The sequence below is a fragment of the Akebia trifoliata genome, chromosome 15, assembly GCF_017979445.1.
Source record: "Akebia trifoliata isolate Shusen 1 chromosome 15, ASM1797944v1, whole genome shotgun sequence".
NCBI classification, from domain to species: domain Eukaryota; kingdom Viridiplantae; phylum Streptophyta; class Magnoliopsida; order Ranunculales; family Lardizabalaceae; genus Akebia; species Akebia trifoliata.
The window spans coordinates 27,264,456-27,286,707 of NC_141389.1; the positions used below are offsets into that span (position 1 = coordinate 27,264,456).

Sequence of the window (22,252 nt, forward strand, 5' to 3'; positions counted from 1 at the left end):
GGGGGCGTTCAATGGCCAACTTTTTCGCAAAACATTTTTCAAAACATGAGTTAGAGGTTTTGGAATGGGCTGATTTTTGGTGAGGATGATCTCTACGGTGAGGAGATCATCCTCACCAAAAATCAGCCCATTCCAAAACTTCTAACCCATGTTTATAAGCTGAAAAATCATGGCCCGTCCATTTTTTGTAAACTGTTTTTTATGGAGTTAGAAGTTTTGGAATGGGCTGATTGTTGGTGAGGATGATCTCCTTACCGTAGAGATCATCCTCACCAAAAATCAGCCCATTCCAAAACCTCTAACTCATGTTTTGAAAAATGTTTTGCCAAAAAGTTTGCTAAAAAGTTGGCCCTTGAACACCACCCATATATATATATATATATTTATATTTATTGGTTTCATCGCCCATGGACTTTATCAACTAAGCTCGACCTAAGTCAAGATTTTGTAAGACTAACAAAAATGGCGTAAACACCCATTTTCGACCTCTAGTTAAAATCCCTTGATTTTATTATCGGAAAATCTGTCATAGTTGTTAATTTCTAGGGTAAACTATTTTGAACCATTTAATCTCATCTCCAATCCATCATATTCCATGTCGTCTACATAACCTTTGAATTTTGTACCAAAAATTGTCTAGTTAAGGGATTTGAAGGTTGAAGGAGAGAGAATTTTAAGATTAAATAAGAATTTATCTTAAAAAATTTGTCATTGTTGAGGTGTTAACCTCCATCATAACCTCTTTCATTCTTCAATTCATCATCTTCAATGACCTTGATATTTCTACCCAACATTCCATCTTTCTACTTCAATAATCCGATATTCGTCTCGAGGTTTAAAGCATGAAGCATATAGAATCTTAAAGTTGAAATTGAGAGTAAAAAAATGGGTTGAAGATGAGAACATTTAGGTCATTTACGAAATTGGGTTAGTTGTTCTAATTAGTGGATGAATACGGGTTCAACCCAGGCAGTTGTATCAAATCTTACCAACTTAGCAAGTTCATAATTTTAAATCTCGTCCAAGACCGAGAAGACTCGTCCAATATGTTTCAGTATCATCCACTAACGATACGGATAGACAAGTCAAACGTATTAGACGAGATTTAAAACCACGATTCATTTTTCTCATTGTTATGAATCTCATTGTTAAACAAGATGACTCAAACATATAGGAAAACTCGTCTCAGACAACTCGGTCTCGTTCATGGACGAGATGAGACATCAAAACGAGTTTTAAAACCATGAGCAAGTTGGCTCAAGAAAGGGGAAAAAAAAAAAAAGATCACAAACATTTATATAACTCTCAACAAGATTCAAATTACAGATTTAATTAAACAAACAAGATTTGAGGCTCATGTGGCCAACTTCTACACTTAGAATTAGGTGATGATGATGATGTGATTTTGTGAACAAATAAGAGCTTAACACTATGAAGAGACACAATAATGGAAATCCCATACGTACTCCTATTCCTCCTATCCATGAATCACTCCCAACGATCTGAGTACAGTGACACCTCTTGGCCGGGCCAATGTGAAAAAAAAAACACCAATCAGATCATTCCAATCATGTAATCATTCCTATTATTTTCGACAATTAGAAGAAAAAAAAAACATTTACTTTTTTACATCATTTTCGGTCTCGTGAATTAGACCCAAATTAGCCCTTTTCAATCCAAAAAACATCTCTTCCTCATGGACAAGGCACAGCTCCCATGACCTTAGTGTCGAATGCTGCCATATACAGATATCTTTACCCACACAGACTAATCTTTTTGCTGAAGAGAAGACTTATTTCCATTACAAAGACCATCCATCAACCTGTTATAAGTAGCGATATCGGGTATAAATCCTTCATCCAACATCTCATCCACAACACCTTCTCCCTCCTTCCTTTTACCTTCTCTTGAAAACCCAGAAACCAATATATTATACGTCATGCCATCCGGATCCAAACCTTTGCTAGAAGCCAACATTCTCAACCTATTTGCATCCATCGTTCTCCCAATACTACACACACCTTGAAGTAAACAATTGTAAGTCACACTATCCGGAACAATACCCTCCTTTAGCATCCTTTCCATCAAATTGAATGCTTCCTCTATCCTTCCCGAATTCCTCAAACATTCTATCAGAGTAGTGCATACAAAAGGGCTCACAAATTTCCCTTTCCCCCACAACTCATCCATGAAGTCAAGTGCTCTATCCATCTTCCCTTCCCGACAAAGCCCCTCGACAACATTTAAACAATTGAACGTATCAGGGATAGCCCCTTTTCTTGATAAATCAATTAAGAGATCACAAGCTTCCGAAACCCTACCTTCTTTGCAAAGCCCATTGAACAAAATACTGCATGTTATGATCGAAAACTCATAACCCAAATCGAGCATCTCATATGCCATCCCAATTCCTTCCTCAAATTTCTTCTCGTTGAAAAACCCTGTAATCAATGTGTTGAAACTTACTACATTGGGGCTACAACCCTTAGCTTTCATCTCTTTAAACAGATCCAGAGCTGACTCAAATTGTGAATTTCGACAGTAACTACTGATCAAAGTGTTGAAGGTGAAAACATCAGGTCTAACCTTATCCTTAGCCATCCTACCATAAAATTCCAAAGCTTTCTCATGTTTTCTGAATCTAACAAAGCCATTAATCAGGATATTGTACAGAATTACACTAGGTTTTCCATCAATTAATTTCCTCATATTTTCAAAGGCGATCAAGGCCTCGTCCAATTGACCAACTCTACAATAAGAATTGATGGCAAATCTGAATATAGGCTCAGTTCTAGGGCAAGAGAAAATTCCATCTGAACAAGGACAGGGATTGGAGATCATACCTTCGAGGACCGAATGAAGATCGGAGAATCGATCAGTGATTGCTAGGGTTCTAATCATCCATTCATAGGTGAAATGATCGTGACGGAATGAATCAATCTCGGAAGCCCATCGGAAGATGTGGAGATCAAATTGAGTGAATTTGGGATGGTGATGGAGTTTCTTTGTGAGGAAAGTAAGGAGATCTTGAGAAGTGAATGGGAATTTTAGATTTTTTTTGAGAAATTGAAGGAGTTGTTCTTGAGAAATGAGGGAGAGAGAAACTGTTGGGAGAGGGACAACATAGTTTTCAGGTGGTTTGGGTTTGGTGAGAATATAGCTCTTTGTGAGGGGTGGCAGAGATTTGTTGATGGCTTTAGAGAGTTTTTTGGAGGCCATTTTTGTGAAATTTTGACAAGGACACTATCTGTGTGTTGGGGTCTTTCAGGGTTTAATTGCCAAAACTTTTCTAGAAGAAGAAAACCTCATCACCTATAAAACAAGGCAACTCTTGTTACTGATACATTCAAGATCACATAATAAAACAGCATAACTATTGCTAATAAAATTAGAATTAAGTCTAAGAAAATATAAGGAATCCATACTACGAACATGGTTTTAAAACTCGGTTTCACTTCTCGTCTCGTCCATGCCAGATACCGAGTCATCTCGGACGAATTTTCCGAGACGTTTGAGACATCTCGTTCAAAAAAATGAAAAATGAACGTGAGTTCTATATCTCATCCGAAAACTTGACTTGTCCGTCTGTCTCGTCCATACATAATACCAAGACGATTTGGGCAATACATCTCGGTCTTGGACGAGTTTTGAAACCATGACTATGAAAATTAACATTAGTTGCATCCAAAAGTTCGGATTTGGAAATTGTTCGATGGGGGTCAGTTCAGTTCAGTTCATTCGGATAAGTCAAAGTTTTGGAAAAAAATAATTCAGGGATTATACAAAATGATGTATTTGGACTTCTTCTCAAAAACCCATCATCTTCAACCTCTCTAAAAAATGAAAATGTTGAAGTAACATTAATATTGACATTGATTCTCACATTGCTGTCATGGATGTATGTACGGAACCATATATGCTTTTCATTGAGTTACGAGTGAAAAGCATCTATAGTTATGTGTTCACCTCCACATCAGCAATGTGAGAATCGATGTCAGTTTTAATGTTACTCCAGTACTACTACTCTAAAAATCCAATCTTTTTTCCTTGAGATTTGAATGTTGAAGAAGATAAAATGTTGAGTTTGAAGGGTAAATTTTTTTATTCTAGGGGTAGAGGAAGATGGGTTTTTAGGGAAAAATCAAGATTCTTATCTTGGAAGTGAAAAATAAAAGATTGTTTAATAAGATTTTGCCAGAAAAATGATTGGTTAGTCCCTTCTTTGGAGATTTTATTTATTTATTTTAAGGTTGGAGAATTTAATAACTGAAATAAAAAGTAGTTAATAAGTAAATATCCACAATCATCAAGAACATTATTAGGTGTAATTACAATCAAGTTTTTTGTTTTTTTTTTGTTTTGGTATAAAGGCTTTGATGTTTTACTTCTCATGGAATGTAGTAATCAGTCCATTTATGTATGCTTGTTGGATTTGCCATTCTTCTCTTACACAATTCATCAAACACATTTGATGCCTATTAAATCCACATAAATTCAAGTAAAAAAATTACCCATAGAACCTTCTTTGTTGAAAATTACTCATAGATTCAAGTAAGAAAATTACTCAGAGAGGGAGAGACAGAGAGAGAGAGTACCTCATGGAATGGTTGGTTTACTCTTAGACGAGAGAAATGAAAGGGAGTGAACACGTTTTTGCCTTTTCGAAGTTTATTTCTCAAACCTTTGTTGGTTATTTTAAGATTCAAATTGGTGTGGCAATAGTAAGAGTTTGTGGGTCAACAGAATGTCAAAAGTACTGCTATTGGCACCCCAACTTTTACGTATTACACTCTACTTTCTTGAATTATTCATTACTTCCTAATCAAAGATTATAGTTTTGTTAAGTAATTACCTCAACATTACAAATTCACGCCCGTAAGAGATTTTTCCCAAAATGTGCGCAACTTATGTTTAAATTTTTTTGTTTTGGTACACTGTTCATTTTAATTATTAAAACATGCCTTTCGAGTGAATTCATCACTTTTATAATCAACGAATTCGTTGATAAATTTCTAACAAAATCACTGATATTTTATTTATGAATTAGTAGATAATATAAGTTACGGACTCGTGAATTTGTAGATTATAAAAATTACAAATTCACTGTAAAAACATGTGTTTGGGAATTAAAATCAACAATGTACCAAACTCAAAAATTTTATTACCTACCTAATTTTTTAAAAACTTAAAAAAGAAGAAAAAGATAAATTTAATCTCATTCGAGAAAGATACGACCTCCATAATCAATTTCAAGATGGTTAGTCTTCAAATCCAAATAGAATTTTTATAATATTTTATGGACAAGTTTTTTATACAAATTTGGACAATTAAATAATAAAATATTCTAACTATCCATTACAACTTAATCTCTTACAAAATAGGGATTAGTTCTCCAAATTACCAAACTACCCATATTACAGGTATAAGATACATATCTCCCACTTTTCTCATTTAAACTAAAATACTAAGAAAATATCATATGCTTCTCATATTCGGTACAAGATTCATCCTAGAAATCTAGACATAACAAAGAGAGAATTTATATTGGCACCCCAACTTTTACTTATTCTCTATCATTGGTTTATTTTAGGATAAATTTTTAAAAGAGGATAAAATATTTTAATATTTATAAAAAAATTTTATTATTTTAAAAATTATCAAAAATGAATTAAGTTGCTCAAGAGTCCAACGTTTTAACAATTTGCTGAACTGTCTAGCATTTTAATGTGTTAAAATACATTGTTTTACCATAAATTTCCTTTTAATGGTTAAAATGTTGGATTGTTCAGCGTTTTAACACCTCACTAATTTAGCCTTCATTTAAAATTTTGGACAGTCCAACAACAATTTATTAAAATGCTAAACTATTCAACAACTTAATTCGTTTGTGGTAATTTTTTAAAAATAATTTTTTTTTAAATATTAAAATATTTTAACCTCTTTTAATAATTTTTCTTTTATTCTATATTTTATTTTAATTGGGGTTTAGTAAGTAAAATTGGGGTTGCCAATAACAGCTCTCTAAAAATATCCAAAACAAAATAGAGGCCAACATCTCTGCAATCTATCCAACTAAATTTCGTAAGAAAATAAAATAAAATATGCTTAAACAGGAACAGAAACAGAATTAAAATTAATAATCGAGAAAAATCGAAAATGTTCTCTAGCAAACCTTCAGCAACCTCTGAATCATTTTCCAAAACCCCTTTATTTGTTCCCAGAAACCCTAGAAGAGCTTCCTCTGTTACAGCAATGGTGAGGGAGAGAAGTGTTGGTGCTCCGCAGAGGAAGATATCAGCTGCAGAAGCTCGATTCTCTCTCGTTCTAGCCCTAGCTACTCAGGCATCCTCTCTTTCTCAGAGACGTAAATGTTCATGAAACCAAACCCAAACATTTTCTCTTCAATTTTTGTGATATTTAAAAAGAATTTTCTCGGAATGATTTTTTTTTTTTTTTGGTTGCAGTTTTGATGGATTTGGCCACAGAATCTGCGAAATACATTTTCCCGAAGAGATTCGAGAGTCAGAATCTGGAGGAAGCTTTAATGTCAGGTAGTTCTGTTGTTGATTTGCTAGAATTTGAGGTGTTTGATTTGTGTGTGATTGATGTTTGAGTTTGATTTGTGTTTCTTTGGCTATTTTAAGTTCCTGATCTTGAGACTGTGAAGTTTAAAGTGTTGAGTCGGATGGAAAATTATGAAATAAGAGAAATTGAGGTATGGATTTACTTCTTTTATCTTTGATTTATTTGATAATTTTGATTACTATTTTTTATATATATTTACAAATTTGTTAGATAATTTTTTTGTTTAAACTCTCTTTACAAGTTATGAGATTGGGATGAGTTTAAATTAAAATTTTGGACTCTAGAATTAGAAATTATGGGTAAGGATGTCGAGATGGATGAGTGGAAAGATTAAGAAATATAAAATTAGAAATGACTGCATTTATGAAATTAGTAGTCCCAAGAGATGATAAATTAAGAGAAATTTGATTGAAATATTCTTTTTCATGGATTGATACTGTGAAACAGCCCTACTTTATAGCAGAGACAACAATGGTGGGGAAGAATGGATTTGATTTCAATGGCTCATCTCAAGCTTTCAATGTCTTGGCTGAGTATCTTTTTGGTAAGGTATAACGAAAACACCTCTTTTTTGACAAGAAAGTGAAACTGAATTAGATAAATAACTTTTGGTTTTTTTTTAATAATAACTCTATGCCAATTTTGAACCCTTGCAATGTTCGCAGAATACCATGAACGATAAAATGGAGATGACTACTCCCGTCATTACTCGAAAGGCTCGATCAGATGGAGAGAAAATGGAGATGACAACACCCGTGATAACAAAGCGGGTATGTCTTGTCTTGAATGTGATATATCTTGCGTACTTACAATTCAATGTCATCCCTAGTTTTTCTCGAGGAATAGTTAGGTCGGGATTTCCCACATTTTGTGTTGTACGCTTGTGCATGTGTGTGGGGTGCAAGGGGGGTCAAGATCAATCTTGCTCAGTTCCACCTAATTTTGTTGGTGTCGAAGATAATTGTTAGAATAATATTTAGTAATTAGTTTATATCAAGTGTAGTAGTTTTTATATGTTGTGGGCTTAGTCCTAGATTGTGTATCTTTTTTACTTAGGTCTCTGTGTAATACAACCTATTCAATTTGTTAACAAATACTTACAATCATATAATTATGCGTGTGTTTATCTTAGTTGATCTCCTTGTTTGGACCCAATAAAGAGCGAATTCTGACCACCACTTTTAACATATTGCATAGAATGCTTCTTGGATTTCTATAGCTTGCTTTCTAAACATTATCTTTTTTTTGACAAGTAATTTTTTTTTTTGGATAAGTATCTAAACATTATCCGATCTCATTGTTATGTTTTATGAAGACGAGAGGTCAAGATAAGTGGCAGATGTCATTTGTCATGCCATCCAAGTATGGTGCCAACTTGCCGTCGCCAAAAGATTCCTCTGTGAAGATCAAGGAGGTGCCCAGGAAAATTGTCGCAGCGGTTGCTTTTTCAGGTTTGTTATATCTCTGATCTTTGAATTGTTGGACCCAAGGTTTCTGAATCATGGTTTTAAATCTCGTCCATGACCGAGACAACTCATTTGATACATCTTGGTATCGTCCACCAATGAGACAGACGGACAAGTCAAACGTATCGTACGAGATTTAAAACCATGGTTCATTTTTCTCATTGTTGAACGAGACGACTCAAACGTATCGGAAAACTTGTCCGAGATGACTCGGTCTCATTCATGGACGAGATGAGACGTCAAAACGAGTTTTAGAATCATGTTTTGAATGTAACTTATATGGATATGATAATTTCTATAAAAATTCAATTTTCAAGTTATTTACATAAGTGCCAGCATACATTACCAATAATGCCCTTGTGTTTTTGCGACTAAAAGAAAAAAAATGTTTTATAGGAATTTTTATGAAAAAAAAGAGAGTTGTTAATGGTATCCCAACTTTTACTGATTACACCCCAATTAAAGATTAAAACACTCTTCAAACTTTACAAAGGTTTGATTCAAATTATAATCTCAACATTACAAAACATTATAACACTCATTCAAACAATTTCAGTAGTTGTTCACAATTATGATTAGGCTCATATAAAATCCTAAACCCACAAAATATAAATCAAGTATAAAAACAAGAGAGATTCTATTGGTACCCTAACTTTTACTTATTCTCAACCAAATTCTTATTTTCTTTATTTTTAATTGGGTGTTGTTATAACCAATAAGTAAAAATTGGGGTGCCAATAGCGGCTCTACAAAAACGGAGGTATTGGAGTAATTTACTTTACATGTTACAAAAAAAAGAATAGTTTTGTACCCAATAATTCCTTAGATGTGTAATGATTTTTTAACGCCCCCCCCTTCCTCTGACACATGCCCCCATGACAGAACCGTTGATCATCTGCCTCGGGTTACGCATAATCATAAATCTTTTCTTGCGCATCCCGAGGTAAAATATCTACAGTTCTGTGATGGGGCGTGTGTCAAAGGGGGGCGTCATATTATCACGACTCTTCATTAGATGGTTCAAACCCATTATCAATGCTTGTGACATCTTTCTTTTTTTCCATTCACATCAGGTTTTGTCACGGACGAAGACATTAAACGCCGAGAATCAAAATTAAAGGATGCTCTGAAGAGTGACGGGCAGTTCCAAGTAAAAGAGGACGCCCTTGTCGAAGTTGCTCAGGTAAGATTCTGAATTTTGGATTTTCCATAAAATGTACATCACATGAAAGACCGGAACACTGTTATTTACATTCTATTGATGTGGTTGCAGTACAATCCACCATTTGTGCTTCCATTTACACGTCGTAATGAGATCATGCTGGAAGTTGAAAGGAAACAATAATAGCTCCTCAACTGTTAAGTATCAAGTAATTTCGGATCACTCTGATAGGAAGAATATACATACAGAATATATTTGCAAAACCAATCAAACTTTTCTTCTCGTTCGAGAACCCAATCAGGTTTGGTCATGTAATATTGTATCTATGCAAACTACAATGCTGTTTATTTGTACATATCCGCGGAAGTATGTTCACCTTATTTGATTTAAAATTTGTTTTAGAAGGTTGTTATTGTGTATTTTGTTATTTCTGAATACTGATTTCTTTTGGCAAAGTGAGAAGAAGTTAGAACAAATCTTAATTTCGAAATTGAATGTAAAAGAAAAATATTACCTAAAAAGAAATGGTTGAGGCGTGCACAAAGCACTGTCCTAAAACGAAATTCGCCCCTGCTACGGTACCACAGTCTGTAGGCGTTCGTTCTGCAGGATTCAACAACCCACGTATCCAAAAGGGTACTCTAAATTGGAACGTAACTTCGAGCTCGACGATGTTGTGTGCTCTCACAACGAATAATAAATTACTGATAATTTGAAAATATGTAATAGCAGAGAAAATCAAGTAGTTTAAATCGACTAAACAATTGATATAAATAAAAGAGAAAGTGACTGTTTAGAATAGTCACAAACAGGTTCCGAATAGGCACATTGTGCTGGTTCAGAATAGACACACTGGTTCAAAACAGAATTTAAATTTAAAAAACGTCTAGAATTTTTAAATAAAAACGGACCTTGAAAATTAAAGCAAAAACGGGCTTATGCGCGCACCCACGCGAGGTGTAAATCCAAGAATTTGCACCCCCCTGCGCGCACGCATTAAGGTTTTCGGACCGGTGGATTCAAATTACAATTAGAACCATGGGTTTTCCTCTTGGACTCCCGTGTGCGCGCTTGAGCCCGCCCACTACTTCTATCCACTTTAAAGCTATTAGAAGCACAACTACTTAAGAATTGCAAATCAATTCTTCTCCTAGTCGATGTGGGACTAAAATTTCTCAAGGCAAAATCAAAACATTCAACTAAACATAAAGCAATAAAGTAAAAAGCATAAAGCATAAAGTAAAAGGCAAAAAGCAAACATGGGATTTAAATACCCTATGGTTAATAGATTTATTTACCATATGGTTGCAATTAAATGAATATTAAAGGGTTTTCCAATTCAACTCTATAAATTCCAACAATCCTCCACATGAATGCAGAAAATTCAAACTAAAAATATATAAAATATATAAAGAGAGAGCACTTTGAACAACCATGTTTCAGTATAGGTGTCTTTTGGACTTGAACCTTACCTAGTATAAATCTATCGGATTTACAAGTCGATCAGTGGACTTTAAGCCTTGAACTGTCAACCTTTAGTGTAAACCTAAACAATAGACTATACACACAGGTTACTCAATCAACTATCAAGTTCTATCGATGGTGTTCATTTTGGCCATGAACATATCCTGGTATCATGAGTGCTTTAGAGAGCTTAGCCTTAACTCTTATAGAATCGGCCCAATTCTACACTCATTTAGGTGTGCCTATGAGAAGTACCCTGATATACTCCACTTTTACAAGTATAGGCAACATTAAGAATTATAATTCAACCTTTCTGTTTTACAGGCAACACTAAACACTTCATAGGAATGGACTTGGAACACTCTATTCCATTAGTGTTTTCTTTTTAAATTACTTCAACTGGTTTTCCTATTGAACCTAATTTTTGGGATCTCCAATCAATTAGGTTGGGTTTCCATTGCAATAATTTTTAATTAGTAGGCTTTAGGCCCATTCCCCTCGAAGTCGATGCAACTAACTCTCTAGATAATCCTTTTGTTAGATGATCCGCCAAATTTTCCTTAGACTTTACAAAGTCAATGGAAATAATTTCATTAGAAAGTAGTTGTTTTACAGAGTTGTGTCTCCGTTTAATATGTCTTGACTTGCCATTATATACAATATTTTTTGCTCTTGCACTGGCAGCTTGGTTGTCACAGTGATTAGATATTGCAGATACTGGTTTAGGCCAAATAGGAATGTTAACAAGAAAATTCATTAGCCACTCAGCTTCTTCACCAGTCTTGTCCATGGCAATAAACTCAGATTTCATGGTGGAACGAGCTATGCACGTTTGCTTGGTGGATTTCCATGAGATTGCTGCACCTCCAAGTGTAAAAATATAACCACTAGTGGATTTCGACTCTTCCGAGTCTGATATCCAATTGGCATCACTGTATCCTTCTAATACGACAGGATATCTATTATAATGCAGCCTATAACTCATGGTATACTTTAAGTATCTCATGATCCTCACCAAAGCTTCCAGTGATCATGTCCTGGATTGCTAGTGTATCTGCTTAATCTATTTACTGAATATGCAATATCAGGCCTAGTACAGTTCATAATATACATTAAACAACCAATAACTTAGAGAATATTCTAATTGAGAAACACCTTTACCAATATTTTTCATTAACTTACAATTTGAATCAAAAGGTGTTTTTGCAGGAATACAATCAAACTGATTAAAACGTTTCAGAACATTTTCAATATAGTGAGATTGTGATAAACCAAATCCATTATTATTTCTAAAAATTTTTATTCAAAAAATTACATCAGCAGGACCTAAGTCTTTCATATCAAAATTTCTAGATAATAATTTCTTAGTTTGATTTACAACATTTATATTAGATCCAAAAATTAGCATGTCATCTACATATAAGCATATTATCACATAAGAATCAAAGATAGTTTTATAGTAAACACACTTATCCGCTTCATTGATTCTAAATCCATTTGATATCATTATATTATCAAAATTTTCATGCCACTGTTTTGGAGCTTGTTTTAAACCATATAAGGATTTAATTAATCTACAAACTTTATTTTCATGTCCTTTAATTACAAATCCTTCTGGTTGATGCATATATATTTCTTCATCAAGTTCTCCATTTAAAAATGCAGTTTTTACATCCATTTGATGAATTTCTAATTTATAAATGGAAGCTATAGCAATAAGAATTCTAATAGAAGTGATCCTAGTAACAGGAGAATAAGTGTCAAAAAAGTCAATGCCTTCTTTTTGCTTGTACCCTTTAGCCACTAATCTGGCTTTACTTATCTATAGTTCCATCAGATTTTAATTTTCTTTTAAAAATTCATTTACAACCAATTGTTTTATTACCAGGAGGTAGATTAACTAATACCCAAGTGTTATTACCATAATTGAATCCATTTCACTATTTATAGCTTCTTTCCAAAATGGAGCCTTAGGTGTTGAAATTGCATCTTTAAAAGTTTGAGGATCTCCTTCTAAGAGAAAACTAATAAAATCAGGTCCAAAAGATGTTGCTATTCTAGTTCTCTTGCTTTTCCTAGGTTCTATATCAGATTCTTGTTCTCTAGGTTCATTATTAGATAAGTCAATGTGAGATCTTTTTAATGGTTTTTCAATTTTATCCTTACAAGGATACACATCCTCAAAAAATTCAGCATCCCTGGATTCAATTATAGTGTTAGGATTAATATCATTTATATCAGATTTATAAACAAGAAATCTATATGCACTACTATTAATGGCATATCCAATAAAAATACAATCTATAGTTTTAGAACCTAATTTTGTTCTTTTAGGTAAAGGGACAGTCACTTTGGCTAAACACCCCCACACTTTCATGTATTTAAAAGTAGGTGTTCTACCTTTCCAAAGTTCATAAGGTGATTTTTCAGAATTCTTTAATGGAATTTTATTTAAAATATAACAAGATGTTAAAAGAGCTTCTGCCCATAAATTTAAAGGTACACTTGAACTAACAAGTAAAGAGTTTATCGTGTCTTTTAAAGTTCTATTTTTTCTCTCTGCTATACCATTTTGTTGGGGAGAATAAGGAGCAATAGTTTGGTGTATTATTCCATTTTCTAGACAAAATATAGTTAGAGAATTAGATTCATATTCTCCTCCTCGGTCAGATCTTAAAATTTTAATTTTATTTTCAAGTTGATTTTCAACTTCTAATTTATAAATTTTAAACATTTCCAATGCTTCATCTTTACTACTTAAAAGATATATCATACAAAATCTAGTGCAATCGTCAATAAAAGTTATGGAATATTTTTTACCGCCTCTAGATTGAATGTATTTGAGATCACATAAATTAGAATGTATTAATTCTAAAGGTTTTGTACATCTTTCAATATTTTTAAAAGGTTTTAGATACATCAATATGCATTTTAGGAATCATACCACTATTCATTAATTTGATAACTGATTTATTATTAACATGGCCTAATCTAGCATGCCAAATATTAGAATACTCAGAAACATAAGCAAAAAAATTAATATTATTAATAAAATCAGAAATTATATTGAGTTTAAATAATCCATAACATAGATAGCCCTTGCCCACAAACATTTCATTCTTTGTAATTATACATTTATCAGACTCAAACACCATTTTGAAGCCTCTCTTACTTAAAAGAGATCCTGAAACTAGATTTCTTCGAATTTCTGGAACATGTAGCACGTCATTCAGAGTCAGAACTTTGCCAGATGTGAAATTCACATTCACTTTTCCTTTTCCGATCACAGCGATGTGGAAGAATTTCCCATGAATAACTTTTCATCTCCAACGTTGTTGTAAGAGGAAAACATGCCTCTCTCAGAGCATATGTGCTTGGTGGCTCCCGTATCCAACCACCAATCATTGGTATTTCCTACGAGATTCACTTCTGAAACAACCGCTGATAGGTTCTGAGTTTCAGTCACATTGGCTTGTTCATGTTTCTGATGGTGTTGCTGATTTTTTCTTTTGCGACAATCCTTAGCCCGATGTCCAGGTTTATTGTAAAAATAGCAATTTCCCTTGATCTTCTAGATATTGGCTTTTGGACCATGAAAATTTTTCTTTACATATTTTTTCTGGAATCCGGGTTTGAACTTTCTAGTGAATTTGGAAGGTTCTTCTTCCACTACATTCACTTTAGAAATCATAGAATTTGTTTCAATCTTCTTCTCATTTTTTCGGTTATCCTCTCCAATTCTAAGTCTTATCACTAGATCCTCAAGTCCCATTTCCTTTCTTTTATGCTTCAAATTATTTTTGAAGTCTTTCCAAGATGGTGGTAATTTTTCAATTATTGATCCAACTTGGAATCCTTCACTTATACTCATACCTTCAGTATGAATAAGGATTTGGAGCTCTTCGGATTGTGATACAACTGATTTAGAGTCTACCATCTTAAAATCTAGAAAACGCCCAACAACAAATTTCTTTGTGCCGGCATCTTCTAAAGTATATTTCTTTTCAAGAATTTCCCACAATGTTTTGGCAGACTCAATAGAAGAATACACCTTATAAATAACAGTACTTAATCCATTTAGGATATAATTTCGGCACATTTAATTGGAATGTTCTCATTTCCGATATTCGATTCTTTTGATTTGGTCATCCTCATCATCATCTAAAGAAACTGGTTCTTGAGTGATGATATGAGCCAAATGTAATGTTGTTAAATAAAACAATATTTTTTGTTGCCAGAATTTAAAATTCTTTCCATCGAATTTATCGGGTTTTTCACTGTGCACGGAATTAGAGACTGTCTCCATAGAAATCAGTAATAAAATAATTTCGTTTTAGATTGTTATTTCTGAATACTGATTTCTTTTGGCAAAGTGAGAAGAAGTTAGAACAAATCTTAATTTCGAAATTGAATGTAAAAGAAAAATATTACCTAAAAAGAAATGGTTGAGGCGTGCACAAAGCACTGTCCTAAAACGAAATTCGCCCCTGCTACGGTACCACAATCTATAGGCGTTCGTTCTGCAGGATTCAACAACCCACGTATCCAAAAGGGTACTCTAAATTGGAACGTAACTTCGAACTCGATGATGTTGTGTGCTCTCACAACGAATAATAAATTACTAATAATTCGAAAATATGTAATAGCAGAGAAAATCAAGTAGTTTAAATCGACTAAACAATTGATATAAATAAAAGAGAAAGTGACTGTTTAGAATAGTCACAAACAGGTTCCGAACAGGCACATTGTGCTGGTTCAGAATAGACACACTGGTTCAAAACAGAATTTAATTTAAAAAACGTCTAGAATTTTTAAATAAAAACGGACCTTGAAAATTAAAGCAAAAACGGGCCTATGCGCGCACCCACGCGAGGTGTAAATCTGAGAATTTGCACCCCCCTGCGCGCACGAATTAAGGTTTTCGGACCGGTGGATCCAAATTCCTATTAGAACCATGGGTTTTCCTCTTGGACCCCCGTGTGCGCGTGTGAGCCCGCTCACTACTTCTATCCACTTTAAAGCTATTAGAAGCACAACTACTTAAGAATTGCAAATCAATTCTTCTCCTAGTCGATGTGGGACTAAAATTTCTCAAGGCAAAATCAAAACATTCAACTAAACATAAAGCAATAAAGTAAAAAAGCATAAAGCATAAAGTAAAAGGCAAAAAGCAAACATGGGATTTAAATACCCTATGGTTAATAGATTTATTTACCATATGGTTGCAATTAAATGAATATTAAAGGGTTTTCCAATTCAACCCTCTAAATTCCAACATATTTTGAGGTCAGTAGAAAAGTTTTACTCGAATTATCAGGTTTGTGTAGTTGGTGTTGTGTAAATGTCTTGTATTATATTGCGCTACTCAGAGTTACAAGGTGTGCAGACCCCTGTCGGCCCAAATTTTTTAAGGGGTGTGAAAAGGGCAATTGTGTAATAGTTTTTTTTTGAAGGTGGGGTTTTCAATTTTGGGGAGATTTGCATGTTTTGGTAACTCCCGATTTTTTAAATAGAGATCTTTGGGGCTGTAAAACTAATGAGAAAATAGTGATTGTTCTTGCTCTGTCCGTGGACATAGGCACACTGTTGAATCACGTAAGTCCTTGTGTTTTGTGCGATTGTGTTATTTTTGCTATTTCATTTTTTCACATTTGGTACAGTGTGTTCTACCTTTATAATACCATCTCAGGATTTTGAATGGGAATGTATATGAACCATGTATGATAAGATATTTTCTAAGTCAATTCAAGGGTTATAGTGTCTTCAGAATCAAGAAAGGAAATGTCCCCACCCCACCCTTTCCATTGAAAAATAAGAATAATTTAGGCATGCCCCTCCATATTTTGGTGAATTTTTTAGATACCCCTCTATGTTTTCAAAACAATGACATGCCCTCTTAACTTCAATCTTCTCTTCATCCTCTAGCCAAAACTGCTTTATTTTTTCTTCCAAAAACAGTCATCTTCAAGCTATTTATCCACTATGATAAATTATTTTTAATCCACAGAGCCTCATCTCCAATCCATTGTTTCCTACCTCACCTCAGCCCAAGTAGAAAACTCTAGATTTTTATACCCAAAATTCCACATGTCTCCTATTTTTATTTTGTTTGAAAATCCTCCTCTTTTCTTTATTTTTTCGATGGGCAAGTTGGACTTGAACCCACGACCTCAAAGTTGCTTTTCAATGTGTCAAATTAACTAGGCTGAAGTCCCCGAAAATCCTATTTTGTTCTCAACGTTTGTAGTTTGATGTAGATAGAATCTTGCGGGAGAAGATGAAAGTAAAAAAAAAACACTAAAAAATAAATAAATTACCCAAGTAATCAAAGATGACTGATTTTGAGAAAAAAAAAATTCAAGGGTTTTTTTTTTTTTTTGTGTGTTGTATTGAAGATGACAAGGCCTTTTAAGTCATTTTACATTAGTCTATTATAATAGATAGAGGCCGAGGCACTTCCTCAGTTTCAAAATATAGGGAATCTCAAATATCTCATTCCGGCACATCAAAAATCTAAGGCTACGTTTGGTAACACTTCTGAAGTCTGGAAACTAGAAATCAGACTTTAGAAGTTTCATCCAGCGTCCTTTATCGTTGGATCAAAACTTCTGAATTTTAATTCTGAAATTTAAATCTAAAATAAAACAAATAGAAATAAAATTTATGAAGTCTAAATTTTAAAGGTGGACCACCGCCATATTCAGACTTCAAAAGTCTTATCAAACACTAATCACCTAAGAAAGAAAATAGAAAGAAAGAAAGAAAAAGACAACAAAAACAAAAGATAGAAAGCAACCTTTATGATTGATTGAAAAACACTAAAAAGACTAACATTTCCCCACAAAACAAGATAAGTAGTTGATAACCTTGAAAGTAAACATTGTTAAGCAGTTTTCAACATTTTTTTGATTAGTGAAACATGTACATGTGAACGATGGAATCTCGATCGTAGAATGTGGCACACGTTACCTAGTCTACATCACAATTTATTTATTTATTTATTTGTGATTTAAAAATATCCTTACATGTTTTGATGAATATTTGAGATACCCATGTTTTCAAATTGATGACACACCATTAGACCTCAATCTTCTATGAGAAATTATAATAAATGACCTAAATACCCTCATCTTTATTCAACCTTCAACCAAAAAAATAACTTGATTTTTCTCCCCAAACTCAATCATCTTGAACACTAAAGTATTTTTTTTCCTTAATCATCAAATCTCAAAAACATAATAGGATTCTTGGAGAAATAGAAGATGATGGATTTTTTTTGTAACAAGTTCAAAGATTTTCTATGAGAGGTTGAAGACGAGATTGAATAGGTTAAAGATAATTTACCCCAAAGGTTGAAGAGTTGGAGGAGGATGATGGAATTTTGTAAGAAAAATTAAGGAACTTTCATGTTGAAGATGAAGGCATATTGATACCTCAAGTATTCATCATAATGTGGAAGGGTATGTCTAAATCATCTTTTTTTTCCCTCATTTATAAAATGAGACGTTACATGCAATGAATAGTGGTAAATGTAACGAGCATAACGTAGGCCGGACATTTTTTTATGGGTGTTTATCGACTGGGGCGAGTATGATGCCCAAGTTACCAACCTACCTGTTTTCTAAATGTTTACTAAAAAGGATTCATACCCATTTTGGTATTAAATTATTTTTTTTAAAGAAAAGCACCTACTCTATGATCACTTTCTTGATTTTATTTGAATATTTTCCTTATGGAAATCTATACAGATATCCATTTTGGAAAAAAAAAAAAAAATCATTTAGTATGAGAACCAAAAGAAAGATATACAAATAAATTTAATAAATGATCTTTCAATGGATATTTTTTGAAAAAAATAAATATATACCAAATGGGGATATGCCCTCTTTGATAAATAGTTAAAAATCCGACTGACTTTTTTGTACGTTCCCTTCACATAATCATATAAAATCATAAAGATTTGTCCTTGTGTATCCCGAAGCAAAAGATCTATGATTCTATGAAGGATCATACAAAAAAGTGAGTCAGATTATCACGACTCATATTTAAAATAAAATGTATCAACACATAGTTTTGGAAATCATATATGCCTGTTTTAGTAATTTCGTTATTCTAACATACCCTCAAACTTTTTGAGGTACCAATGAGGCTTAAAAAGTCTAATCTGACTAATACATGGTGAGCCCACCACTTTTTGGAGCAGTTTACCAATCCGCCAAGAGACAGAGTTTATATCATTATCACATCATCTCACCTTATAATTCAATAATAATATATATTAAAAAAAATACATTAAGTCCAATTAGTTGATTTCATATTTCATCATTAGTTGCCTCAAATGTGAAATAAACGATAGTGTCAAAGATGTCTTCGAGTCAACTATTGAGATGTGGCACAATCGTCTAAAAGGGATAAGTACTAAAAAATGGGTTGTTGAGACCCCTATAATATTGTATGAATTTTAATAGAAAAGATACCAATTATCACTCAAGAAAATCTTATGAACCACCATGATTGGGGTTGAAAAATTAGATTTAAAAAAAAAAAAAAGGAGAGAAAATTTTTCATAAGGATAAAGATTGAAGAATTCTATGAAGAGTCGTGACAATTTGACACAGAATCATAAATCATTTACCTCAGGATATAAGAAAAAGATTTATGATTCTACATATCCCGATGAAAATGAACTACGATTATGTGTTATATCAGAGGGGGTGTGAGAAAATCATTATTCTTCTATAAATATTGGGAAATCTTTTTACCTCAAACTATCTCTTCTATTAGACTTGTAAATATTATATAAAAGGGGAAAAAAGAAAAATTCATGTAAATATTATCGTTGACTAATAAAAATGGTCAATTCAATGATTAAGAATTAACGATGAAATTTTTTTTTTTTCTTTTAAGTAGGGTCGAGATCTAGTTACTTAGCATGATCTCAAACGTTGGAGAGTAGAGATCCAACGGCCAATAAAAATGACGACAAGGGTAAAGTTGAATGCTTTTGCAAATAGGATTAATTTGCCCAAAAAATACTTCACACGACATTACTACATCAAGCTTTTTGTGATTAGGGATACAATAAATTTATTCTTCCAAAGACATTCAATTCTGTAAGCATTTCAGATAATTACTCATGCAACGAACTCGTATCAAACTCGAACTTAGGGTTATCAATGGGCAGCAGGCAGGTTCACATTGTGCTTGGATGAACCCTAATCCAATCCTAGAGACGAGGGTTGTACCATAGAGTCACCATAAACCCCCTATGGACCTAAGTTAACTGAACACAATACTAACCTTACTTAATGGACTTATAGTCATTTTGGGATTTAAAAAAAAAAATTAAATTCATACATCTTTCTTTCGAAGTACTTTGATGCTATGTTTAATCAAATTGGGGTCTTATTCTGACCTAAGTTGAATGAGATTCATTACACACGTCTCCATTGACAATTGAGATGACTAAGACAATATTATGGATCCCATAAATGCTCCCATTTTTATATTAAAATTTAATATAATTAAGATCATTTTGATTAAAATCCAAGAAAATTACTTCTCACCATCATAGAATTACAATAATTAGTTTTTTAAATTATAAAAATATATTTTTTATTATATAATATTTAAAAATCATACTTTAATAAATATTTTAAATTGATAAACCCTTTAGATATATATGCGCTTATACAAGCCATCTTCTATTATTTTATAAAAAATTATAATAATTAATATATACATAAATGTATGTTAATAAATAATTATAAAATTCTCACAATATTAATAATATTAAAGATTTGCCGAATATTATTTACAAAAGAAATTACAAAATGGAAACAAAAAAATAAAATATATACAACTGGAATCACCTTCATATAAGCTGCCACGTGTCAACAAAAAATTCAAATAGAAGCGAGGCGGGCCCACCCAACGACGATGCTATACCAAACCACGATCACGCGAGTCCGACGCTGAAACCTCGAGATCCACATCACAGCCAACCCACGACTCAGATCTCCTCCCCGACGCGAACCGCTTCACTCCACCCAATCCGGTTGGATCCGAAACCGGATCCGTCGATGATTTCTTACGTTTCTCACCTGTCATGCTCTTCTGCGGCGGTGATTTCGTTGACGTCTCCGCCACATCAACGGCCTGGTTTTTTCGACAACCAAACCGGAAAGCATCCTTAAAACAAGACCAGAATCCGGTTTTCTCCGGTCCAGAAACGGTCGAAGTCTTTTTCGATCGACATCGGTTTATCCGACGAAGGCTTCTCTCCTTCTTAGATCTAACTCTTCCGATACAGGAGACTTTCGGAGAAGACGGTTCACTTACCGAATCGGCCGATTTTCTAGAAGATTGAGACCGTTTCGGAAAAAATCTGGCTGTCGGTTGCTTGCAATTCTTCCGGAGTTTACTGATGACGAAGCAGATTTTCTGAGGCTTTGGAAGACCGATGATCGATGCGTTGGACTTCAAATTCAAAGAAAATCGTTGAGAATTCGAATTCGAATTCGAATTAGTATTAAAATTAGCATTCCAAGAGTCCTTTCGATCGTAAACCGCGTTACGATCGAACCAGTCGAGTTCGTCTTCTTTAGAGAGATAAAATGATTCTGCCGGAAAATCAGGCGGATTGTCCGGAATTTCTACTTTTTCCGGTGGAGGATCACCGTCGATTACCGTTTCACAGGCGATTTTCCGTCCACTTCCACTACGGATTACGGTTTCGAGATCGCTTTGTGGCATCTGAGAGAGAGAGAGAGAGAGAGAGAGAAGGAGGGGTTGAGAGAAAAGTTGAATATGTTTGAGGGATGTTTTTGGAATTTATAGGTCAGGAAACTTAAAAATTAAATAAATAATTAAAATGGAGTTAAAAAATAGATTTTTTTTTTTTTCCAAAGAAGTTGTCACGTTAGACTTTAATTGCTTCAAGGCCACGCTTGACTCCGAGTTCAACATTTTCCAATTAAAAAACAAATAAAGATGGTGATTTAAAAAGACTATCTAATACAGTTATCCGTTCCTATAAAATAGGATAGGTGTCTACGTGGCATTCTTAGATTGGTGTTTAAAACACCTCGGGCTCCTAATTTAAGGAAGCCGTTTACTCAGCCTGAAAGAAATGTCTGTATCCATGTGTTTTCAAAGTGATACAAGGTTCCTTGACTTTGGTCTCCTGTTAAAGACTAAGACAAAATGATTTTAATGCCCTCGTCATTCAGAATCAAGCCAGACTCCAGCTTTTTAAAAATAATAATAATTCTACTTTTTTTTTGATAAATAAAAGATGAATTTTTAGAACGATTTCTTGGAATTTTTTGAATTTTTAGGATAGAAAATCAAGGTTTTCTACTAGAGATTGAAGATTATGAGTTGGAATTTTTTTTTTGAAATAGAAAATCTAAGAGAGGTTGAGTTTTTGGGTAAAGAATGAAGGAGGAGTGGGCGTTTTAGGTCATTTTTCATCAGTCTTTTCAGTATAGACTAAGGTCAAGGCATGTATGTCATCTTTTTGAGAACGGGTATGTAAAAAATTCAGCAAAACTTTGAGGGGGTATGTTTAAAT

General features: G+C 33.5%; 3 protein-coding genes across 6 annotated transcripts; 1 reads left to right on the forward strand and 2 right to left on the reverse strand.

Annotated features, from left to right (window-relative positions):
* Positions 1-898: 898 nt before the first annotated feature.
* On the reverse strand, positions 899-4,707 carry LOC147384942 (pentatricopeptide (PPR) repeat-containing protein). Of its 2 annotated transcripts, none has more exons than XM_086425311.1 (2): positions 2,844-2,972; positions 899-2,749 (listed from the first exon to the last, which is right to left on the reverse strand). In XM_086425311.1, exon 2 carries the CDS (start codon positions 2,707-2,709, stop codon positions 1,768-1,770), a length of 942 nt encoding a protein of 313 aa, XP_086281437.1. In that variant the 5' UTR covers positions 2,710-2,749; positions 2,844-2,972; the 3' UTR covers positions 899-1,767. The 2 variants fall into 2 exon arrangements, with proteins under 2 accessions (XP_086281437.1, XP_086281436.1); XM_086425310.1 differs by adding an exon at positions 4,596-4,707 and having other exon boundaries at positions 900-3,312.
* Positions 4,708-6,066: 1,359 nt separating this feature from the next.
* On the forward strand, positions 6,067-9,668 carry LOC147384943 (SOUL heme-binding family protein). Of its 3 annotated transcripts, none has more exons than XM_086426750.1 (8): positions 6,067-6,370; positions 6,465-6,551; positions 6,645-6,715; positions 7,033-7,134; positions 7,251-7,355; positions 7,901-8,036; positions 9,125-9,234; positions 9,325-9,668. In XM_086426750.1, exons 1-8 carry the CDS (start codon positions 6,157-6,159, stop codon positions 9,394-9,396), a joined length of 897 nt encoding a protein of 298 aa, XP_086282876.1. In that variant the 5' UTR covers positions 6,067-6,156; the 3' UTR covers positions 9,397-9,668. The 3 variants fall into 3 exon arrangements, with proteins under 3 accessions (XP_086282876.1, XP_086282877.1, XP_086282878.1); XM_086426751.1 differs by having other exon boundaries at positions 6,068-6,364; XM_086426752.1 differs by having other exon boundaries at positions 6,068-6,342.
* Positions 9,669-20,464: 10,796 nt separating this feature from the next.
* LOC147384944 (uncharacterized) lies at positions 20,465-21,561 on the reverse strand. Its single transcript, XM_086426915.1, has one exon. It carries the CDS (start codon positions 21,430-21,432, stop codon positions 20,620-20,622), a length of 813 nt encoding a protein of 270 aa, XP_086283041.1. The 5' UTR covers positions 21,433-21,561; the 3' UTR covers positions 20,465-20,619.
* Between the last annotated feature and the right edge of the window lie 691 nt (positions 21,562-22,252).